Raw genomic sequence first — 25,478 nt, forward strand, 5'->3', positions numbered from 1 at the left:
TAATTTCAAGGAGCTATGTTACATGTCCTTGCCCAAAAAAGAGTTATTATAATTTATAAATAACTGCAAAAATAAGGATTTTTTTTGCAACTATTTCGGTTAATAGTTTCATGTATTTTAATTTGGATACTCTCAAAAATTACATAACTTTTTATGATCTACAACTCTAAAAAAGCTGAAAAAATCTTAAATAGGTATTTAAAGTCTCTAAAAGGTATATGAGGGGTAGCTGATGACAATTATGTGAAGACTTCAGCTAATTTTGCTTTGCTTTTTTATTAAACAATCGTAAAAAGTGAAAAAAGTGTATGCGCATAAAACGTTTTTTATTCATGTTAGAGATATATGGTTAAAATAAAAGTTATAGATCATAAAATGTTCTCTAATATTGATATTTTTATAATTAAAATACATAAAGAATTGACCGAGATAATTTAAAAACCCTTATTTTTAAAGTAAAATTTATAAATGTTAATATAAATATAAATAATATAAATATAAATAACTTTCTTTTCTGCATAACGATATGTAATAACTATTTAAAATTATGGCAGTTAATGAGTTTTTAAAGTGCGCTAAATATCATACAGAACGACCATACAGTTTATGAGTTATTCAATTTGTTTATCCAGGAGACCGATTATTTAAACAACTGTACTTGTCCAAACAGTCACTCTAGGGTTATTTTGTAAATAGATATCGATTTTTATGGCTTCGTTTTAAATTATTAAAAAAAAAAACATCAAGATTATATTAAATTTATTTTTAAAAATCAGTTTGAAGAATAACAAATTTTTAGCATATAAAAATTTCTAATAACTTTGACTTTTTTATGTCATACACTTGTGTGTAGGCTCAATATAAAGCTAATAAAAAAAAACATTTAAAAAAAACCAAAACCTTCTATGGCCCAGAGGAAATCAAATAGCATTTTTTTTCTTATTTAAGAAATTGCCAATATTTTCATTGTTTATTAACATTAAGAGCTGAAAATTGAACACATTGTAAAATAATATCTAAATTTTATAATTCGATTTATAAATGGCATACACAGTGAAGAAGTAAATTAGTTTTGAAACATTAAAATAATGGTACTCGTAAAATATCGCCACAGAAAAATGCAAGGGAGATCTGTCCGCTGCAATTTCTCAGCTTGTTTCTTGTTATTGGTTATGGAAATTTCTGTTTTTTTTTTAAAAGTGCTTTTACACCAGCTTTTCATTGAGCCTACGTACAGCCGTATGACATGAAAAATATCAAAAGTAGTATAAATGTTTAGAAGCTAAAAAGCACTTTTTCAATCTGTTTTTTTTTTAATAAAATGTTGAAGTTTATAAATAAAGCTTCAAATAATCGATTCAAAAAACGTCAAATAACTGTCAAAGGTTAAACACCCTTTTTAAAGTTCCTCACGGATTTTAAAGATTTAAACAGTGTTAAACAGATAAAGTAATTCATCGACGAGTTAACAATACGAAGCGAAGTTCTTTAATCACAATGTGATAAGAAAACGAGTATCAAATTTGGTTTTATATTTCAATAGTCGAATTTAATTGCGGCTATATTGGTGTAATTAAAGAAAACCAGTGAAAATCCCAAGAAATAGGTGAGATCCTTTTTTTCTTTCTTTCCATTTTGGAAGAGGATCCATTAGGTACTCACATTTAGGTATTGTGTTACGGTCTGGGTAACCAGGACTACACATCATGAACAGCAATTAAATATTTACATTTACACAAAACAACTTCAATTCCAACCCAAAATCATATGTCGTTGACGCAGTCTCTAGACCTCCTTCCCGTTCGTTTTCTAAAAGGGAACAAGTTATTGTCATGCACTCCATTTTGAATACTGTTTTATTTAAATATATTAAAGAAATTGGTGAAATAGTTTATCCAAAAAATATTACTTTTACATCTCGCATTTCGAATAATCGAATCTGCATTTTCGTCACTTCTACCGACATCGTTGATCAACTAATACACCGAACGTCATAATTAATTCCACCGTCATCTTTATCTGCAGGCTTCTTTCTGCGACCAAAAGAATCCTTATTTCAAATGTATCTCCTTTCATCCCGCATTCCTAATCGAGCAGTCCCTAAAAAATACGGAACATCAGATGATCAATAGGCATATATCATGAGTTTTCCTAGGGTAACATTTGAAATAGCTGACAAGGTGAACTTCGAAGTGCAATCTTCTCTGTTAATTAACCATGAAAATACATCCTTTAAAATATTTTTATTCTCTGACAGACTATAGTGTTTTCTTTGTAAGCTTACGGGTCGTACCGTGGAGTCTGATTGCAAAGTCTCCAGTTGACCAGATCAGACACTCATTGCAGCTAATGCTCCTCCCTCTTCTTCATTTCAGCTGACTCTAAGGAGTCCTTAATCCTGAATCCTTAACTTCATCACTAAGATACCAATCATCCGAACAAAAGAATTTCTATCTTCGGAAATTGAGTCCATCTCCGTTAACTGCATACCCATCCTGGCTGCCATTATGGATTTATCCATCTCTCGTCGTACTAATTCAAAGCCCATGTTGGCAGTAGGACAAAAAAGGGGACACTTCAATGACAGTTCTCATGATACTCCTACCATCTATCTTCATCCGGTATTCTTGCTCTATTAAGTTCTTTTCCTCCTTCGACATTTTCAATGCCACCGAAACCAGCCAAAAAATGTCCAAATCTAATCTTTGATTGGATTACTCGATGAAACCTTATTATATTTCCGCTATAGAAATGATTTACAAAGATAATCCGACTAATTTTACACTCAATTCCACGCAACTTATTACATTTCTTGAGAACTCTTTTGTATGTATCACCCCACTACAAGAAGCTTAAAAATCCTCCAACATAGATGGTATTCAAAAGGACTTATTGCAGCTCTACATAGGTACAAGGAAAAGATCACTAAAAAACCGTATCACTAGAATCTTAAAAAAGTTAAAAGAACAGCCTATCTCCGACTTACAAGAGTATATATAAGTGCATCCTCTGATAAATCTTCTGATGTCAAATCTAATCACAGCATACATGATGAATAGAATTTCTCTCTTTCTCTCGCATTTATTCATTTTTTCTGCTCTCTGTATATTTTTACTTCATCTTTTGCCAAATTTAGACACGATATTTAATTAAGTAAGAAAACTTTATGTACATCAAATACTAGCCCAAGTCCAGTTTGGAAAAAAAATTGTTAACAAAAAATAACCTTAAAATATCCAATCTCTTTTTTAATCGAAAGGTTATCCTTGACAATTAAGAGACAGCCAAGATTCTGGCAGAAAATTTGAAATAAAAGTTTTGCAACAAATCTGGACCTAACTATATATACTCTTTTCTTCCTTCGCCCTTTCATTATTCATCCTCAGTTTCACAACAAGATACCAATCATCCGAACTCTCTTATAAACTATTTCGAACTAAAAGCTGCACTCAAATCCTATAAAAACACAAAAATTAGGGTTTTCTAGAATTATCTTGAAAAATTTCTCGAAAATTCCTTAGGCACCAACGAACCTCTAAATGAAGCCAGTAAATTTACCACTGACATACCGCTGACAATCGTTAATGAAAGATCTTGCCCTAATCTATACTAAGATAAAAGAAAAATCATTACAAAAAAAAATTTTGTTAAAATCCTTTATAAAAGGTACATAAATTAAAAAACCCAAACGGGCTATGTCATGAAGACAAATTGTTTTCGGAATCCATATTCCATCATCAGTGTCTAGGTGTACATTTTTTGAGCCACTAAATATCTGGGTAAAAACCCGATAAAAGTTATATGTTACAATTTAGTTTACATTATTTAGTTTTATATATTAGGATGTTAAAGTTACCAGTGGATATGATAACTCCACTCTCATTTATAAAAAAAAACTGTTTCACAAATCCAAGGCAATAAAACTAATCTTCATCCTATGAATTTAGTCATCCTTCATTCCTATATCCTAACTGTTTCTCCTATCATCTTCTTCAACAACACAGTTATCTCTGACAGTCAATTCATTTCTGACACACTCGCTAATGGGGTTGAAGACAGATTCAATAAAAGTAATATAGCTTTTACTCCCAGTTCTTTACGCGCTCAATCTTTCTCCACCATCTCGTCAACTCCACACGATGTCAAGTTTATGAACGGCTTGTTTACCCTAAATAAACTAAAATTTACCTTGTTTTCATTTACAAAATCTGCTGATGATCCCGATGATATCCCTTATATATTTTTAAAAAATCTCTCTAATACATCTCTCTCCAAACTTCTCGAAATTTATAACCTTATCTAGAACACACAAAAATTCCCAGATGTTTGGCGCAATTCTATAATCATTCCAATTAAAAAACCTGACCAGCCCTCTATAACTCCAATATCTTTCGTCTGATTTCTCTTACTTGTATTACCTGCAAACTTCTTGAAACAATGATCAATGAAATACTCACGTGGTTCGTTAAACAGTATAATATTATTCCCGACGCTCAATCCGGCTTCCGACGTAATCGGTCTACTATTGATAACTTTTTTATTTTTCAAACACACATTTCTTAAGCAATCTATAATCAACAAGATGTCGTAGCAACTATATTTAACGTTGAAGGGGCATTTTATTCAATCTCCAGAAAAGCAATCATTGACAAAAACTCCCACTATAATTTAAATGGTAATATTTTCTCATTTGTAAAAAAATATCTAATTGAAAGAATCTTTAAAGTCCTTGCCAAGGGTAAACTTTTTCGATCTCTTCCTCAAAATTAAGGTGTCCCTTTAGAATCTGCATTAAGTTTAACTTTATTCATTCTTGCCATCAACGAAATTTGCCTCCCATCAAATATGTTCAATACGCTGATGACCTAATCATTTACTGCCATCTTAAATATGTCCCATCCTCATATAAACTTATACAAAGTGTAGTAAATCTACTTCAAGATAGATTTAACAAACTAGGATTATCACTCTCTGAGATCAAAACCAAATTAATAAAATTTTCCATAGGGATTTTCACTCCCTTACCCCAAATTTTATTTAACAATTCTCTACTTTCTGGTGTTAATTATTGTAAAATTCTCGGTTTTATGTTTGACTCCAGATTAAATTGAAAAAATCGAATCTCTGAACTTAAAATCAATTGTTTTAAAAGGTTGAACATTTTTAAACCCTCAGTCATCTTCAATGGGGTGCCAATAAAACTACTTCTAGGTCTGAGCGCTTTTCGCTTTAGTCCTATTGAGAGTGTATACCGTGAATCTAATGAACTTCCTCCTACCCTAAGACGATAATCACTTCTACTTTCGTATGCTGCATCAACATCTGCAAATCCATGTAATCTTGTTCATTCCCTAATTGCCACAATGCCGTCTTCTTCCACTAACAATAACCAACACCTTATCATAAAACCTATACCTCAATTAATTTGTCCACTACTTAAAAATATTGACCTTTTTCTGACTAGTTTATTTCCTCTACCTTTACTTCCCCTCTGGGCTTAAGATATCCCTTCAATATATACCTCACTCACTATTTTTAACAAACTTGAATCTTCTAACCTTCTTATAAAGAAAGCATTTTTAGAATTTAATTCTCTATACAGATGCTTCTAAAACTACCACTGGTATTGGTTGTGCAGTAACCACTAAACATGAACTTGTAAGATCATCTCGGTTACCCTTAATATGCAACGTTTGCACAGGTGAACTATATAGTATTGTGTTGGCTTTTAAATGCATCTCACATCAAAACAGACATATTGCCATTTGTTCAGATTATCTTTCAAATATCCATTTAGTCAATACAATTTTCACTGAGCACCTATTAGTTCAAAACATTCATGACATATACCAAAATCTCTCTGCTTACGATGTAACAGTCTCTCTCATATGGCTGCCTTCTCACACCGGAATTACTGGTAATAAAACAGCAGATCATTTTGCCAAAGAAGCTACCAACCATGGGGTGACTGAAGTCACTCCAATTCAACTAGCTAACGAATCTCGAAATTCGTTTTTAAAAAGTCGGTAGAGGATACTTGACAAAACTTAGAGCAAAAGAGCAAAACAACTTTTCATAAACTTCAATCTTTTATTGGTCGTCTCTTCCTAGACTTCATAACTAGAAGAGAAGCATCGACTATTACAACTACAAATCAACCATACCAAACTTACCAACTGCAAACAATTCACCAACCTGTATAAAGCACTGGATTTGAAACCTACTCTAAGGAACTAGAGAATTGTCTACCTCTTCCTCAACTGTAAATTGTATATGTTGATTATGATACTTGAAAATGTTGACTATTTCAATAATTTTGTGTTTAGGAAGTGCCAAAACTAAATCATCTACATATCTTTAAAAAAAGGAATGAAAAAAGTGCAATTGTTGATACAATCACTGATAACATCATCCTTGATATAGCTACTTAGAATGGGTGAAAGACTAGATCCCATACCCATACCCATACTACCAAAAAAATTAAAAATGTGTTGGCATAACTGCCAAGTTATTTATATTTTGAATACAGAACTTAAATTGTTTTTTTACTTTATTGTGCAGAAAATTGCCTTTTTTTTCAGTTGTGTTAATAATAATATTGTTGTAGGTAATGCTGCATTGGAAAGTCTGGAGCTACCCGATTTAAAAAAAAAATTTCTATGCAGTAAGCATTTTGACCAAAACTATCTAAATGCAAACCAAAAAAATATAGTGAGGTAGAAGAGGAAGGTTTGTTAACGACACCACGCGTTTTTCATACGTTTTCGATAGCAAAACAACCATCCACGGTGCCAATAGTGTTTCGCACTACATACATTGCTTATTTTAGTTCATGAAAACAATGTTACAATCAATTTTTATCACTAATTGTATCTCTATCACTTTGTAATTTAAAATTATTTCATTAATAAACAGCTCATTCATTTAAACTTCTCATTCATATAAACAGAAATACAAAACTGGTGTTTATATTATAAAATACATAAATAAATAAAATAAAGGATACTATTTATTAAAGTGTTGTTAATTATTATTCCTTTTATCCCAACACATAGATTAATTTGTCCCTAAATATGTGTTGCCTCTTGTTGTGGCATATCGATGTGTTTTTTTTATATTTACTATATTTTCAAACGTCATTTTAAAGATTAAAAGATTGAAAATTTAATTTTCTCAAAACATATATAAAACCATTGTTTAAAAAGATTTTCTTTTTTAAACAATGATAAAACTTAAATCTTGACTAAAAAATAAACCTCCGCATGAGTGTTCTAAGACGATAGCAATCGAGTGTATTTCAATTAAATATTTAATCCTTTTCTAGCAAATCATATAACCAAAATATATATCTGATAAACTAATAAAAATTAAAAAAAAGTCAGCATTTACCTACTTTATTTAAATAGATTACTAACCGATTTAGAAAGTCTCAAAGTATAAAAACAATTTGAAATATTCTCTCGAAATAGTCAAGTTATCTTTCACTAGACGCATACAACGATAATAACAATAAGCATTTTATTAAAGTCTTATATTTTCTTCACAATCTGGCATCCGTGTACAGGTTTGCCTTAGTCATGAGACAGGTCAAAATATACTCGAATAGAATCCTGCCGAGAATTAAGTTTCTGTTAATAGTTTTTTAAATTTATGACTAGAGGCCGCCATATGACGGCAGAGTAAAAGTCAAACGTTTGTTCCATAAGGATTGTCTAACTAGTCCTATTTAAACAATGGTAATAAATACTGCAGCAGTTTATTTAGAACCAATTATGTTATTTAATATGAGACGATCTTCTATGGAATATATTGACAAATGAATTAAAGAAAATGGTCGACATATCGAACACTTACTTTGGCAAAAAGTTATATTATTTAGTTATGTTATAACTATTTCTTAATTTGGTTTGTAAATAAAATGTTTTGATTATGATGTTAATTTAACATAAACGTAAAATGTTTGATAATCCTGTTATTCTATTATTTTGTCAAATCCTATTATTAATATTATCCTGCTAATATATTTATTTTATTTAATATTTCGTTAACTATTAACTTTAGTTAAAGGTATTTTATACCGAAAGTCAGAAGTATTAATGTTTTTGTCTATTTTTTCTTCGTTGCCTGGAGTAATTGCCATAAATCAGAATTATGCAGCTGATTTGTAAAATGCTATTAGCTCGAAAACTGTTGAGTTTTGAAGTTATTAACAAGTATACTTTTTTTGTGTTAAAATAATGTTAAAATAATGTTAAAATAATCTTTAATATTTTTTGTCCCAAATGCAGGTAACTTAAAGAGCAAAAAAGTTAAGCGCAAATTTATACAATATATGTAGCATATGTGGCGCCCTCTATCAGTTACATCAAAGTGTGCATAAAATTATAATTTCTCATATTTAAAAGTATCCAGTTGTAAAGTTTTATACATAAAGGTTTACAAACATGAAAGTTGTAACGAAAAATAAAATTTTAAATTTGCACATTAACACCCTGTATCTTTCTTAATATTAACATTTTATTAAAGCAATTTGGCTTAAATCGTAATATTTTAGAATCTAAAGACCTTTAGAATTTAAAGTCTAGAATCTACTGTTTCTTTTTGTACAATTACTTAAGGACCACCCTGTATATATATATATATATATATATATATATATATATATATATATATATATATATATTGAAATGATTTCAATATGTTAAAAGGGATACAACTTAAATGGATTTTTATATGAGTTTGTTGTTCATGAATTTCATGAAGCCATCACAATGTGGGTTCGACTCTGAAATAAAAGAGAGAAAAAGATTAGTAAATTGTTAAATAAATTAATTTTGACTTACCTGGTATAGTGTTAATAATTTCTGAATAGTATAGTTGCCTAGTGTATAGGTGAATCGTCTAAACCTTAAAAGAACAAAAAAAGAAGAATTCTTAAAAAATATTTAAACATAGAAATTTAAAAAAAAACGTCAGAAAATAAACTGTCAAGCAAGTCTGTGGGAGCTAAATTAATAGGGGTTTTGTTAAATAAGACATTACAATGATGTGGAGATGAAAAGAATAAATTGTATTAGCATTGTAATAGAATAAGTTTTATATCTGAACATTTTTTTTTATAAATTCTGAAACTGTGGAATAGGTCGGGAGTTTTTTTTTAACTCGTCTAATTAGAATTTTAGTTTTTCCACAGTTTCCACAGCAGAGATATCCAGAATTTGTTCCAGAGAGTAAGAGAAACAATTTGACTTATAAATTATTATTGAAGTACAGAAATGTCATTTAAATTGAGAAAATTAAAATTCATGAATTAACATAATTGCGATAGGCCTTAAAAAAATTGAAAATATTAATGATCATTAAATTAAAAATAGAATAGTACGTACCTTAACTTCCGAAGAGAGGATTGATATTCCAGTTTCACTGATTATTTTGCGAGTAGTTAGTTTTCTTTACATAAATCAGAACTGTTTTAAAGTGAGGTTGGATAATAATTTTGGGGATCATTTGAAATTTTGATTATATTTGAATGCAAGTTAAAAGTCAGCGGAATAAAGTGTTCATTTTCTTTTTCTTTATAGTTCATTTAAACACTTTATAAAGTTGCAATATTTATTTAGTTTTTAGGTACTTGTAGAGAGTCTCCACATTTTGTAATAAATTTTTATTGTCACGACACTAAACCACATTAAGATTTATACGATTCCTATTTTTGTAAATTTTTAAAGGCAACCCAAGTTGCAGACGAATTTTATTGTTTATATTAAATTTGTTCAATATTAATAAATAACGTGCTTCATTTGGGTTAATTTATGAATAGTCTAAAGTAAATTTTGGTTTAATTTCTTTTTGAACTCTACCAGGAGACTACAGAGTCGACGTCACACAGTGACAGATTGCTTAGAACACATAATTGAGCTAGCTGAGGTATATATTAAATTAAAAAAACGAACCACATATTTTAAAAATTACAACATTTATTATAAATAAAAATAAAATTAATAAAATACAACTTTTTCAATATATATATATATATATATATATATATATATATATATATATATATATATATATATATATTATTGTGATATTTTAAGTCTTGGTGCGCCAAACAATAATTAGCTAATTAATTTTTTTGATTAATTAAAATTATTTAAATGATATGATTATGACTCTATCACAATTTTTAATTCTTTTATCTCAGGGTTAAATTCGTGCTTCAATATCTATGCTATTACATGTGAAAGGTAAGGTCCAGAGAATACCGGAATAATAAAAACACATATGATCTAACACTATATATTGAAATAAAAATAATGAAATAATTCACACTCAAAAGTTTTCAATAAACAAATCTCATATAATGATTCTCAAAAATTTTGTTCTACATACGAGAACAATCAAATTTAATGGTACAAACAATATTAATTGAAATCTCAAAATTCCGAACTATTCTAACTCTCCTAATCAAAATATTTATATCCTTTCTAAATTAAGTGTAAAAATTGTGTTATCAATAAAAGAAAAAACTACAGAAAACAAAATATCTCTCTCTGATGATGAGTGGTCCAAATCCTTGTTCCTTATAGACTGTATTATCTCCTCTCAACCGCTCCCTATGTAATCAGCAATCTTACACAGATTGTTGCAAGTATATCGTCCTTAATGATCTCCTTCAAAAGCACAAATCATTCAAATTATGATAGCCTTTTCTCCTCTCGATAAACTGAATCTCTCGTTGGCCCGAGTGAAAAATGACTCTTGGAATATCTTCTCTTTACGATAAACTGAATCTCTCGTTGGCCTAAACAGTGACTCTTGGAATATAAGTAGAGAAATATGACTTACAATATTTTGCTGCTTCAGCTCCTGTCAGATACACTAACTCCACAAAAACTCACTAACATTCCACACTACTGCTTGCTACATTTCAGGAACCGCCAGAGAACAATCCCTGTTCCTCTTACAGACTTGGAAAACCAACTGACTATCTTTTCTCTCTCCTCAATCTCGCTAAACTTTCTCCCACACACTTATCCCACCTTTTTCAATCTCCGCCAATCACAACTCGTCACAATTCCCCCATTTCTTCATTTCGATAACAAACAAATTTTTACCTATACTTATAAATTTCCTAAAACTTATTTACAAATAATATTTTTCTATAATTCTTAAAAACTAACAAAAACCACTTTCTATAATCCCTTCTATTGTCTTTAATCACTGCATTAATGGATTTTGAAAAACCCCGTTCAATTCTTTGGCTTTCACTTAAACTTATGCGGGTCACTCAAGTATAACAAAGAAATGATTGATGTAAAGCTTACATTGTGTTTAGTACAGGTAATTCAAGAAATTAATAACTCTCCTTCTTCGAAATGTTTGTTGGATATTATCCTACTTATCTGAATTATTTTAATGTTATTGAATTTTGAAATATTTTAAACAAACCAATATTTTTCTCGATTTTACATATCATAACAAATCCCCGCCATTTGATCTGCCGAAAACTCTTTGTTAAATTTTAAAAATGACAAAAGTTTTCTAGGATCAAATTATTTCACTATGTTATTAAAATCTACTTATGATACTGACAAATGTCGTGAATGTTAAAATACCCCGTATATTGCCTGTCTTTATATGGGATTGGATATATTTTCGTTTTAAATTTTTCCAAGTATTTTCCCTTAAAAGAAAGTTCATAATTTTTAACCACTTGATTTACTTTATTAACAAAATCTCCATGGTTTCCTAAAATCTTCTCTATTTCCTTCTCCATGTTTTTTCCACAATTTATTTTTCTTTCATCCACCTTTTGTTCACATGTGTTCACTGTCCATAATACTTCTTCACAAAATTCTGGATTCTCGTCCATCAGTGCCATTTTTTCTTCTGTTTTCTTTTTATCCTCTAATTCCCTTTGGTATTCCGAGCACCATGTTTCTATTCCTTTCACTTCTCTGATGATACCTTTTTTTTCTTCCTGCTTCCATTCTGTTTTATCGTCGGTTGCCAACAATTCTTCTGTACCTTCTATTTCCTGTTTTTCTCTGGTCTCCATCTTATTTTCCTGCTTTCTTTTCGAACTCTTCTTCTTTTTCTTCCTTCTCTTTTTCTTTTCTGTTAGATCTTGTTCTTGTACTTTCGGTTTATCCTCTACAGTCATATCGATTTCTTCGCGTTTTTCCTGTGCATTGATCCTTCCAGAATTTGTTTTCCTATCTGTTTGCTTTTCTTCTCCTGTGTTGTCTGGTTCTGCTCTGATTTCCAGTTTATTTTCCGAAAAATTGATGGTGATATCTTTTTTCCTCAATTCATCAATTCCCGCTATCATATCATGATTTAAATCTTCAATCACCACACATTTCATAATATGGAATTTGTTTCCCACTCTTATCTGTACTCCCAAGCCTTCGTTTACTGTCGTCAAATTTTTATTGTTTGCACCCACTAAATCAACCCTAGGAATCCTATACACAAATCTGTCCAAATTTAATTCTTTTACTAGTTTTTTATTGATTAGCGATATCTCCGATCCAGAATCAATCACAATTTTAATCGCTTTATGTTTTATAAATGCATCTAAAAATATTAGATTAGAATTAGAAATTTGTCTGTCGTTTCCTATTGCTACATGATTCATCTCCCTTCTATTTTGTTGTTGGAAGCTCTGGTTATTTCTATCGTCCCCTTGTTCGTTAGTATTCCTATTCGGAGGATTTTGTGCATCTCTATTCCTGTTGTGATTTTCATATGTTCTCTGTTGTGTGTCATTCCTGTTATCGTAATTTTGTTGTCTATTGTAATTATTGTAATTTCTCGGCCTATATTCGTTTGTTGATCTGGGATGTCGGTTTCTCTGGTCATAATTTGATGAATACCTTCTTTCCGGTCCATTATATTGGTCATGTTGTCTTCTATTTCTCACTTCTTTTCTTTTCGCTTCTTTTAATTGAAGGAATTGGCACAAACTATCAATATCTTGATAATTTCTCAAAATCACGTGATCTTCCAACGTTTCCTCAAAATGTCTGCTGATCATTTCTACCAGCTGTTCGGTAGAATATTTGTATTCTAGATATTTTGAATTGTTATATATCTGCAAAGCATATCTTTCTTCAGATATTCCCATTTTTTCGTGATATTTTCCATTCTGTAGCTCTTGGTTGATTTCTCTCTGTTTATTTTTCCCCCAGAAATAGTTGAGAAATTTATTTTCAAAATCTGTCCAATTTTCAAACTCATCTTCCTTGCTTTCATACCATAACGCTGCTCCTTCTTTCAAATGGTTTCTAATTGTTTCTTTGCAATCGTCAAAATATCTAATATGTTGTAATTTGGTTTTCAAATTTTTAACAAACGGTACTGGGTGTGTTTTCCGAATATCCCCGCCAAATTGTATTTTTGCCTCGCTTGTTCCATGGATGATAACTTCTTTTCTCTCTACCCCTCTTTGTTCAATTTCTGCCATTTGTTTTTCATTTTGCTTTAATCTTCTTTCTACTTCCTTCCTGTCTTCTTGTAGCGCATTTTCAAATTTTATTTCTAATCCCTCCAAATTATCTTTAATTCTCATTTCTTGTTCTTTCATATTATTTTTAATTTCATTAATCTCTTCTATTTGTTGTATCAGTTCTTTCTTTATCCCCTCAACACATCCTTTAATTTCCTGTTCATAGTTTTCCAGACGCTGCTCTATATTGCTCATTGTTTGTTTTGTTTCCCGTTGGTTTTCTTCCATTTTTAGTGATGTTTCTTGTTGATTTCTATCCATTGTTTGTTTTGTTTCATCCATTTTTTGTGATGTTTCTTGTTGATTTCTATCCATTTTATCCATTTTCTTTGATGTTTCATTCATTGTTTGTGTCTGTATTTGCATCATTGCTAATAATTTTTCCAGCATTCCTGTTTCTTTTCTTTACTCCATTATTGTGGCATTTCCTTCATTATCCGACCCTTCATCAATAATTGTTTCCTCTTCTATCTTATCCTCTTTCCTTTCTTGCGTTTTACTTTGACTCCTTGTGGTCGACATGTTGTTTCTTTTCGTTACTGTTTTTGTCCCCGCCAAATGTGAAATTTTACAACACTCTATATGTTTCAGAACACGACAATATTTCTCCCCAAATGTATTAAATTTTCACGACAAATATCAAATATGCAATCAGTAAAATTCAAATAATTCAAAATAAATATCAAATGTATGATTGGTAAAGAAAATAAAATCAAATAATTCAATAGCAGTAAATATCCACTAACTATGATCAATCAATAAATCAAATTTATATTCCCTGGAAAAATTGTCAAAATACTTTCAAATTCAAATTCCCTCAATGTTATATGTTTTTATCTCTGGATTACCTGTACTTATTCCAGATCTCTTTCCCTTCCTTCAAATGTAAAGCTGCGATATTTTCAAGCCCCACGTTTTGGAAGCCAGTTATTGTGATATTTTAAGTCTTGGTGCGCCAAACAATAATTAGCTAATTAATTTTTTTGATTAATTAAAATTATTTAAATGATATGATTTATTATTATATATATATATTATATTAAATTCGTGCTTCAATATCTATGCTATTACATGTGAAAGGTAAGGTCCAGAGAATACCGGAATAATAAAAACACATATGATCTAACACTATATATTGAAATAAAAATAATGAAATAATTCACACTCAAAAGTTTTCAATAAACAAATCTCATATAATGATTCTCAAAAATTTTGTTCTACATACGAGAACAATCAAAGTTAATGGTACAAACAATATTAATTGAAATCTCAAAATTCCGAACTATTCTAACTCTCCTAATCAAAATATTTATATCCTTTCTAAATTAAGTGTAAAAATTGTGTTATCAATAAAAGAAAAAACTGCAGAAAACAAAATATCTCTCTCTGATGATGAGTGGTCCAAATCCTTGTTCCTTATAGACTGTATTATCTCCTCTCAACCGCTCCCTATGTAATCAGCAATCTTACACAGATTGTTGCAAGTATATCGTCCTTAATGATCTCCTTCAAAAGCACAAATCATTCAAATTATGATAGCCTTTTCTCCTCTCGATAAACTGAATCTCTCGTTGGCCCGAGTGAAAAATGACTCTTGGAATATCTTCTCTTTACGATAAACTGAATCTCTCGTTGGCCTGAACAGTGACTCTTGGAATATAAGTAGAGAAATATGACTTACAATATTTTGCTGCTTCAGCTCCTGTCAGATACACTAACTCCACAAAAACTCACTAACATTCCACACTACTGCTTGCTACATTTCAGGAACCGCCAGAGAACAATCCCTGTTCCTCTTACAGACTTGGAAAACCAACTGACTATCTTTTCTCTCTCCTCAATCTCGCTAAACTTTCTCCCACACACTTATCCCACCTTTTTCAATCTCCGCCAATCACAACTCGTCACAATTCCCCCATTTCTTCATTTCGATAACAAACAAATTTTTACCTATACTTATAAATTTCCTAAAACTTATTTACAAATAATATTTTTCTATAATTCTTAAAAACTAACAAAAACCACTTTCTATAATCCCTTCTATTGTCTTTAATCACTGCATTAATGGATTTTGAAAAACCCCGTTCAATTCTTTGGCTTTCACTTAAACTTATGCGGGTCACTCAAGTATAACAAAGAAATGATTGATGTAAAGCTTACATTGTGTTTAGTACAGGTAATTCAAGAAATTAATAACTCTCCTTCTTCGAAATGTTTGTTGGATATTATCCTACTTATCTGAATTATTTTAATGTTATTGAATTTTGAAATATTTTAAACAAACCAATATATTTCTCGATTTTACATATCATAACAATATATATATATATATATATATATATATATATATATATATATATATATATATATATATATATATATATATATATATATATATATATATATATTATATGTTACGAGCAAAGTCTGAAATTATACAATCCTAACATTTTACGGAAATTATTGTCCACTTCCAGCATTGTACCCCAAACTGTACAATGTCCGAAATGATCAAAATTAAAAATGATTACCGAAACTCTCAGTTCAACATCAAAAGATGATAAACATTTTAAAAGAAGCAGACCTGGATGACAAAGACCTCAGAATAATTTCAGAACTATACTGGAATCAGACCGCATACATGAAAATTAACGGAGAAGAAACAGATCACATAAAAATACTACGCGGAGTTAGACAGGGATGTATCCTATCGCCGTTGATATTTAATATGTACTCAGAGAAAATTTTTAACGAGGCTCTTTACGGAATAGACGAAGGCATCCTTCTAAATGGTGAAAGAGTAAACAATGTTAGATATGCCGACGACACCATGGTGATAGCAAATAGTTTAGAGGGACTTCAGAGGCTAATGGACAGAATAAACGAGTACAGTCAACAGTACGGACTAAACATTAATACCCACAAAACGAAACAAATGATTATCAGCAAGAAGAATATAAATGGGGCTCATCTTTACATTAATGGGACGCAGATAGAGCGAGTAAAACAGTATTGCTACCTGGGAACTATTATAAACGAACAGTGGAGCAATGTACAGGAAATAAAGTGCCGCATAGGAAAGGCAAGAACGGTCTTTAACAAAATGAGCGCCATCTTCAAAAGTCACAACATATCCCTAGATACAAAAATGAGACATTTGAGATGCTATGTTTTCTCTGTGTTGTTGTACGGGGCGGAGGCATGGACGCTTACAGACACCACTATTAAAAAACTTGAAGCATTTGAGATGTGGCTTTATAGAATAATGCTGAGAATATCATGGACAGCAAGGATCACGAACAAGGAAGTTCTAGAAAAAATGAAGAGGGAACCAGAGATTGTGTTTACAATCAAACGCATAAAATTGCAATTTCTGGGACACGTTATGAGAAATCAGTACCGTTACTCCCTGCTGCAGTCTATATTGCAAGTTAAGTCAAAGGTAAGCGAGGACCCGGTAGAAGGAGAATATCATGGCTGCGGGATTTAAGAACATGGTTTAAGAAAACCTCAACGGAGCTGTTTCGAGCCGCAGCGAGCAAGGTGATGATTGCCAATATGATTTCCAACATCCGAAACGGATAGGAACCAGAAGAAGAAGAACCGAAACTCTCATCGATTCGAATCGATTAATTATTATTGACAAGCGACACCGAATCAAAAATCGAACATTTCTTGTTAAATATTTGATATTTTTATATTTTATATATATATATATATATATATATATATATATATATATATATATATATATATATATATATATATATGTATATATATATATATATGTATATATATATATGTATATATATATATATATATATATATATATATATATATATATATATATATATATATATATATAGAATTGTTCTTTTTCGAATCGACAATGTAATAAAATCCTGTGTCAAACTAAAATATAACTAATTAATAAGAAGAAATTGTTCTGCAATAGAGTGATAATGTTAGTGAAACATTTGAAAGCTTCAAGAGATAGGTACGTCACTGTAATAGAGAGAATATGTTTGTGAATTATTCCAGATTTTCTAGAGATGTGTATGATAATTTAAAATAATTTAATCCTACAATCCAGAAATCAGAAGCCCTAATTAATTATGGATTTATAACTGCATTGATGTGTGTTTGTCTTTAACATCTTTAATAACAAATGGAAAATAATATTGTAAAAATCGATATGAATCGATATATTCTCCCAAATTTTGACGCATCGCTACTTATTGAAATTCGAACATTGTACATAAATTCTTTTATACAAAGTCCCCATACAATGCTAGAATTGTCCAATTTTGGATATTGCTCGTAACATATGTTTAAAATCGAATAAAAAATGTTTGGTGCGGTAGAAATACAAAAAAAAATTAGTCGGTTTATGCTATGCTTATAGGGGTAAACCGATCGCCTATCGGTAAAGAAAAATGTAGTATTTGTGACAGCAACTGTATGAAGTTCGCGTATAATAGACAAACAAGGTCGTATTCAATACAAATTAAAAAAGTACTTTAAGAAAGTTGACATACCTATATCTTTAAAAAATCTGTCATACCATCCAGATTTAAACACAACAAATACGATGGACTTAAATAAAAAATAATTAGTACAAAAGAGTTGGGGTTTAGAACGCAAATAAACTTTATATAAATTTATTTGCGTTGGCAGTTGGAAATTTATGGTAAAATTAATGGAGATGAAAAGATGCAGAAGAAAATTTAATCTTTAAATCCAAAAATTGAATCTAAAACGCTTACTAACTGAAGGAAATAGGATACGGCTCATTTTATAAAAAAAATTTAAGTTTTAAAATAGATATTTAACAAAATGTAGGAAGATATAATAATGAGTGCACTTTTCATATAAAGAAACTCAACTTTTTTAGTGAGACCAAAAACTTTTTATTTCAGCCTGGCATTAGCAACTTTCTTATATATCTGAAGATAAGTCTCCTTTGTATATTTATTTGTAAACATTTCCGGTAACCGACTTACATCGACTTGCTCTTTACAACCATTTCTTTAATTTCTGTCATTTGTCATATTTTCTATTAAGTTATCTTGCTCTAGTCTTGGTCTATGTTTGAGTTAGTAGTTTCAGAATGAAAATGTGAAGAAATGAAATATTTTATTTTAGAAAAGAGCTCGCAATTTTTGAGACAGCGAAAACCGTTCGAGATCCACTGTCGTAATATACATAGTTTATAACAAAGTTTTAAATGGATAATTTTAAGATTGTCCTTTTTACAACAAACATCCTTTATGATCCGTAATTAAAATGTATGATTTATCTTCTGATGATCTATAAAACTTTACCTCGATAAAAACACGAATTGCTCATTTCTCCACTATCGTCCCTAACCTAAAATCGATAGCGCCGCTCCGTTGTATTGCGTTCTAGAGTAGAATGTGGAACGTCCATCCATCCCGAAAACGATTTTCTCTCAGTTTCCTCAAAGTCGTGAGATAGTCGCGATGTCGCTGAAAACTATAGATAATTTTTGACTTTCGGAAAGTCTTGTGATCACAGTGCCTATGAAATAATATCCGAACCTATCCGTGCCCTTTGAAATGTATAGGGTGAGTCAGAATGGAATAAACAAGCGAAATCCGATAATTTTTTAGTTAAATTTTTGGTATTACTGAAAATAAATAGGTGTTGTTGGTATACATCAGTACATCATAGATTTGGCAACGATATTTAAAAATATATCTTTTCTGTAAAAAAGAACTAACTATCTTATTTTTTTATAGTGATCTCTATAACAATATTTTATTCATGATTGCTATAAGAATAATTTCTTAATTTATTATAAACAAAACGTGTCTCATTCCAATTCCATTACGGTTTACTTTGTTTACAGCTTTCTCTGAATAGTTCTAATTATTTTTTAGCCAGCCCACTCTCATATACTTTAGTCAAAAGATTTGCATCTGCTGTCTTTTAATATACTATTTTTTTTAACTTAAAGAATGCGTTTCCTAAAGTTTTCATCATATGCCCAAACTATGTCATTTAACTACATTTAACTATATAGAGCAGTTTTTGATCTTGCCTATTGTTTTAACCTTTAACATTATTATTATTACATTATTTTATTCAAACTTCTGAAACTTTAAGTTGGCAACTAGATACATCGTCCTGCGATAACAACACATTCTGAAAGCTGATATTTTGTTACTGATTGATTCTGCTAGGGTCCACGTTTCCACTCCATATAGCAGGGTAGAATATGTAGTATATGTTGTAGGTTGCAAAGCACGGTTTTCATTCTATTAAATTAGTTCTGGAATTTCAATTATAATACGGATTTCTACTGAATTTTCTTATGCAACTTAAAAGTACCTTTTTCCAGATCTTCTATTTCCGCCATTTACCAGGTCACCATTAATTTGCTTCTTTGATTTTTTTTATGTCTAGACATTTGTCCATTTATTTTATTTCGTTTATATTCTTATATTGTTTTCTTTCTCCAATCATTTTGAGGATTTCTTCAGTCATTCATGGTTTATTGCCATTGTCTGTTATGATCGTTAATAAATCGATAGTGATTAAAGTAATTTTGTCTTTTATGTTATGCCATATAGTTTCTAATCCAGTTATTGCTTTCTTTTCTACATTTACACTTCTTTGAAACGCAATCTGCAATGTTTCTTTACGGTTTGTCGAATTTAATTATGTTTAAGCTATCGTTACACCTGTTCAAATTTGTAATAAATCTCACATATGTACTTCATAGAATAAACACTTCATGAAAAATAATAATCGGAAACCAGAAGAAAAAGCGAATTACCAAAAACTAAAACAACTCTAGAGAATTTTAACTTATAGAATTGCACTTCCATTTTGTTGAAGCAGTCGATGTTGTAATTGAAATAAAAGTAACACAATAGTATTCACTTATTTATCAAGTCTCATTCTTTCCATTTTTGTCCTCCTCTTGTCTTTTCCACTGGTCATAATTCGCTACTAATGTCATATATCAATATTTCAACAGCTGTTCTTAATTCCTTTTTTATCTATAGAAGTTTGTTAGTCTGTGGTTGCTTTCAGATTTAACTTTAATATATTAAATATTCTGTAATCCACAATACAGAATGTTTTCAAAGCAGATTTTTTTATTCCGATAATTATCTTACTCTTATTATATTGTATATGTACTATCTTCACCACAAAGTAGTTTTCTATAATACAGTATTTTTTTACGTATTTCTGAGTTGACTATTCACTTTAACTCCCACTTGAAACATAGGGAATTTCCTAATATTTTAGCGTGTTGTTCCACGGATCTCTTCCACATTTTCCGTGTCGACTCCCTTTTTACCTTTTCGAGGATTGTAATTACTCTCTAGTACCATTCTTCCTTTTGGAGTATTCGGCGCTTCTGCATTTCAAGGCCAGTAATATGAGATGGAAATACATGTACAATTTCTTTTCATTCTCTATTTCTTGCTCTATTTTCAACTATCCCACATCTGAATCAGATTTTGTTGTTCAACTATTATCTGGTGTTTCTCTATTGGCTCACAATGTTCCAATTTTTCTTCTTTATTGTAGCAGATATGTTGATTTGATTTGTTCTTTTCTTAGGTCTTTATTAGTTATTCCGTTAGGCCAATATGTCTTCAGGATCTTTCTTATATATCTTTACATGAAAGTTTGTGGTTTTCTTGTTGTACCATGTTTTTAAGTATTTTCTTCAGTAATTAATATGGTTTTAACACAGCTATTAAAAACGTTAAATTTTGTTATTTCTTATGCTTGTTACGATTTACTTAATACGTTAAATGTATCTTTGCTATTCTTGTCTATATATCTTTGTATCTCCTTTGTTTTCCATAATTTGATTGCAGGATTCCAATCCAAGCCATTCTTATTAAATCATACCTACAGGTTAACTTATTAATGGTCCAATCTATTTTTACTCTCATATAATAATTTTTTAGGGAAATTCTCCATTTTTCAGATATTGTAAAGGTACTTAAAGAAGCCAATTCTCTTCCTTAATCAATTTTACATACCTTTTGCTGCTCCTTCGTCCCGACCCATTTTCAACGAACTATTGCTTCCTTCGTTTACACAAATTTCTTTTTTCTTTTATTCATGAATGTTAAACTCAAGCAATTTTCCTTATTTACGAAGGTTCCCACGCTTAAATTTAGATTAACATCTCTATACATCGCTGCATTTGAGAAAAAAGGCAATGAGGCAATGTCTACAAAATCCAATCGGCCAATCTACTCCTAAGTCCTCATCTAGTATCTTTTTTACACACCACGATCCTTATTAGTTCCTTTAATACCACAATGAACATGCTAGGTGAAAGTATGCAGTCTTCTAAATCACCCTCTGCAAGGTCAATGGGATGGGACAACTTCACCCTGATATATTATTTTAATTGTGTTTAATGTTTTTAATGACAAGAAAAAGGCATCTGACTCGCCCTATGAAAAGCCCTATTGTGCAAATTGTTTACATCGTTTAGATATCAATTTCGTATGACAACGTAGAACATTTATTTTTATACATAAGTAGTTTATAAGCGAATCATGAAGAATGGCAATATAATAAGAATAAACCGAACCACAGAACTACGATACAAAAGATCTCCGTCAACAGCGAGAAAACTAGAAAATTCAGTCAGTGGTGAAGCGACTAATATCAAAACATGGAGTTCAACAACGTATGTTATTTAGTGCATAAAAAGTATTGTTAAGTCATAATTTATCTCTCAAAATTAACGCAAATTAAAATTTGATGTTTTTTCGTAGTGGTTATACAAATTAAAAATAAATACATTTTTTTTTATTTGACATTAATTTGATATTAGACCCTTATTATTTCCATATTTTCACGTAACAACCAATATAAAATGTTTAAGCCGCAACTTTATCAAATCATATTCAATATAATTTTGACCTTAAGAAAGTGGACCGGTTTTTAAAAACTTTGTTTAGCGTCCAGGCTTAAACCCTACAGCAAATAAAAAAATAGAATTGCAAGACAAAATTGTTCATTTCAAGGTAGAAGCTATACACTGTTGGTTAAACAGGGATTTGCCACAGTCACTGTAGATATCTGGAAGAAACTGTGAAGTACTGGGAAATGTAACCGTCGGGTAGATATAAGTAATTTCAATAATTAAGTGATTGCAGAATTTCAGCAGACAATAATGGATCTTATTATAATAGTAATTTAAATTTATAATATTTTTTAACAGTTATGATATTTAATAATTTTATCTACTGTAGTTAATGGAAATAAATGACAATTTTAATTGAAATTTGTTATATTTGCATAAATGAAATCGTATTTTCAATTTATTCTCATTAAATATAGTAGATATCATAGAACATCTATAATAAAATAGTTCATTATATATCATCATTATCAACTAGCCTCTAACGTCCACTGCTGAACATAGGCCTCTCGCATGCTTTTCCACTTAGTCCGATTTTGCGTCATCTGAATACAATTTGTAGTCACTCTTTTTATGTTATCTGTCCATCTCGTTGGTGGTCGACCTCTATTTCTGTTAGCTTGTATTCGGGGTCTCCTGATCTTTTACGTATAGTAGCATTGGGTATTCTATCACGTAGAGAAATCCCTAACATTATTCTCTCCATTGCCCTTTCCGCAACTTGTAGTTTACTCACTGTTGTTCTTGTGAGTGTTAGGGTTTCTGCGCCGTAGGTCATCACTCGCAAAATACACTGATTAAATACTTTTCTCTTTAGACACATTCGAATCTTAGACCTAAAAATATCCTTCATCTTTCCAAATGCAGCCCAAGCGAGGTTTATTTTTTTCAGCTCGATTGTTTGGTTGTCTCGACTTATTCTGATCTCATGGCCCAAGTATTTATAGGAGTCAACTGGCTCAATATCTTTATCTTCTACTGAGATGTTTTTGTTGTGGACTAAATTTGTCATAAATTATGTTTTTGAAAAATTTATTTTAAGACCAACTCTTTTTGTGGCAGTATGGAGTTCTTGGAGCATTATCTGTGCCTGATCAAAGCTGTCTGAAATAAGAACGATATCATCTACGTTTTTCCATCTACATTGATGCCCTTTTCGTTTCAATTTATTGTTTTACAAGCGTATTCTAGCAAAGTTGTAAATAATTTAATAGACATGTTGTCTCCTTGCCGAACGCCTCTTTCAATACGAAACGTCGTCAAAAGTCATATAGACAAACACATATTTAATAATTAATAATATGTAAATAATATTTTAAATATACGGTTTAAATCTGTGTATTTTTAATAATTTGAGTTGTAAGTTTATTTTTTGACACGTCACTACTATGACTATAACTGTTACGATACTAATCATATTGTTTATGCTATAAACCATTTATTAGAATTTTTGCATATAGTTCTTCAATCGCTCTATTTGAATTTGACTATACTAACGTTCTCTTTTGAATTTGACTATCATAAGGGTTTCTTTTCTTTACAGCACCACCGCTTCGAGAACTCGCCTATTATCATCGCGAGTCAGCACTCCCAACTCCACCGTAGACTCTCCGAAGACTTTAGGACGTGTTTCACGTCCTTCAGCCACCAGCAGTCCAGTACGTTATAACAGAGTCGCCAATCTCTCGTCTGCGTGTGGTTACGATTCGGATGACAGTATCCGTCTCGATCGCGCCAGTCATACGGCCGTCAAGCAGGATATCGTAGGAATCAAGACTATGTTGTTGAAACTTAGACGAGTTCTTAATGAGGTTAGTCGTATTACTCGTAGTTTCAAATTAAGTTTTTGTATAATTTATTACTCTGCAAAACAACCCTGACACTTGACGATTTAAAAGTCGAACTTGGTATGAAAAACAAGTATATCTCTTGTCATAAGCATCTTTGACCAGATGGTGACAATCTTTCTAAAGAGCACATTACAGTTTCCACATTTTTTCAGGAATGTTTTAACGTTAACTTAAAGTCTTATAATTTATTTTCTCATTTATTGGTTTATCAAGGTGTCCGGATTGTTGGCAACAGTATTTTAAGTAATTGCATGTGTTAGTGGTAAAACTTTTTTATTTTCATTTTTTAATATCATATAGACATACTTTGAGTTCTTAAAATCGTAAAGAAGAGAAATATTAAAACCGTACCACCTAAAATAACAAGAATAGAGAAAAAATATATTAGAGGAATAGAAGAGGGGAAAATTTAGTGAATAAATGTAAAGAAATAAGCGACATAAACTTTTTTTAACAAAAATCTTTGTAGTAGCAGTTTTTTTGCATTGGAGTTACGAAATATTTAGTAACAATGATAAACTGTGAGCTATATAAAGGAAAAAACATTAGACAAAATCTCTACCGAGCCGGATAGGTGCAAAAAAGAGCCAAATAGGCTAAGATATAATAGTCATGTTAAGTGGTAAAATACATATAATAGCCATATCAATAAAGATCCGAGATATCTGCATAACCTTGGTTCATATTTAATCTCTATGATTTGTTACTCATGATCAATTACCCTAACCTAGATCTCTACGTGCACGTTAATAAAATATAGTGCCTAATTTCATTTAACCTTAAAAATCGAAACTATCGGCAATCCTGGGATTTTTAATAAGGATAAATATATATTGTATTGATCACCAAGAATAAGATGGGTTAACTACAACTCTGGTATATAGAAATATCACCAGTAACCCACTTGCATAAACTATTATGAAAAAAATTCTACATTTAGGCCCAGAAAAAGTCACGAAAGATAAGTGGGTACACATGTCTTAATATTACTGACAAAATCGAGCAATATTATTTTTGCGTTAAAATAAAGTATATTTTTCTCATTACAGTAGTTTGTGTGTATTTTTATTTTTGTATGAGTTTTTTCACTTATTTTGCTTAAATTTTGATGCACTTATTTTTTTTATATTTTGCATGTATTGTGATTTTGTTACACATCAGACAGTAGAAGAGGAATTGTTGAGGG

The 25,478-nt window shown here is 30.5% G+C and overlaps 1 protein-coding gene across 1 annotated transcript in view; it reads left to right on the top strand.

Annotated features, from left to right (window-relative positions):
- LOC140447740 (uncharacterized) overlaps positions 1–25,478 on the top strand; it is a 399,971-nt gene that overhangs the window by 348,142 nt on the left and 26,351 nt on the right. The window contains exons 13-14 of the mRNA XM_072540569.1: positions 23,986–24,253; positions 25,454–25,477. Coding sequence (XP_072396670.1) covers positions 23,986–24,253; positions 25,454–25,477 — 292 coding nt within the window. The remainder of the gene's footprint in view (positions 1–23,985; positions 24,254–25,453; position 25,478) is intronic.

Source organism: Diabrotica undecimpunctata, chromosome 8 (assembly GCF_040954645.1).
Source record: "Diabrotica undecimpunctata isolate CICGRU chromosome 8, icDiaUnde3, whole genome shotgun sequence".
NCBI classification, from domain to species: Eukaryota; Metazoa; Arthropoda; class Insecta; order Coleoptera; family Chrysomelidae; genus Diabrotica; species Diabrotica undecimpunctata.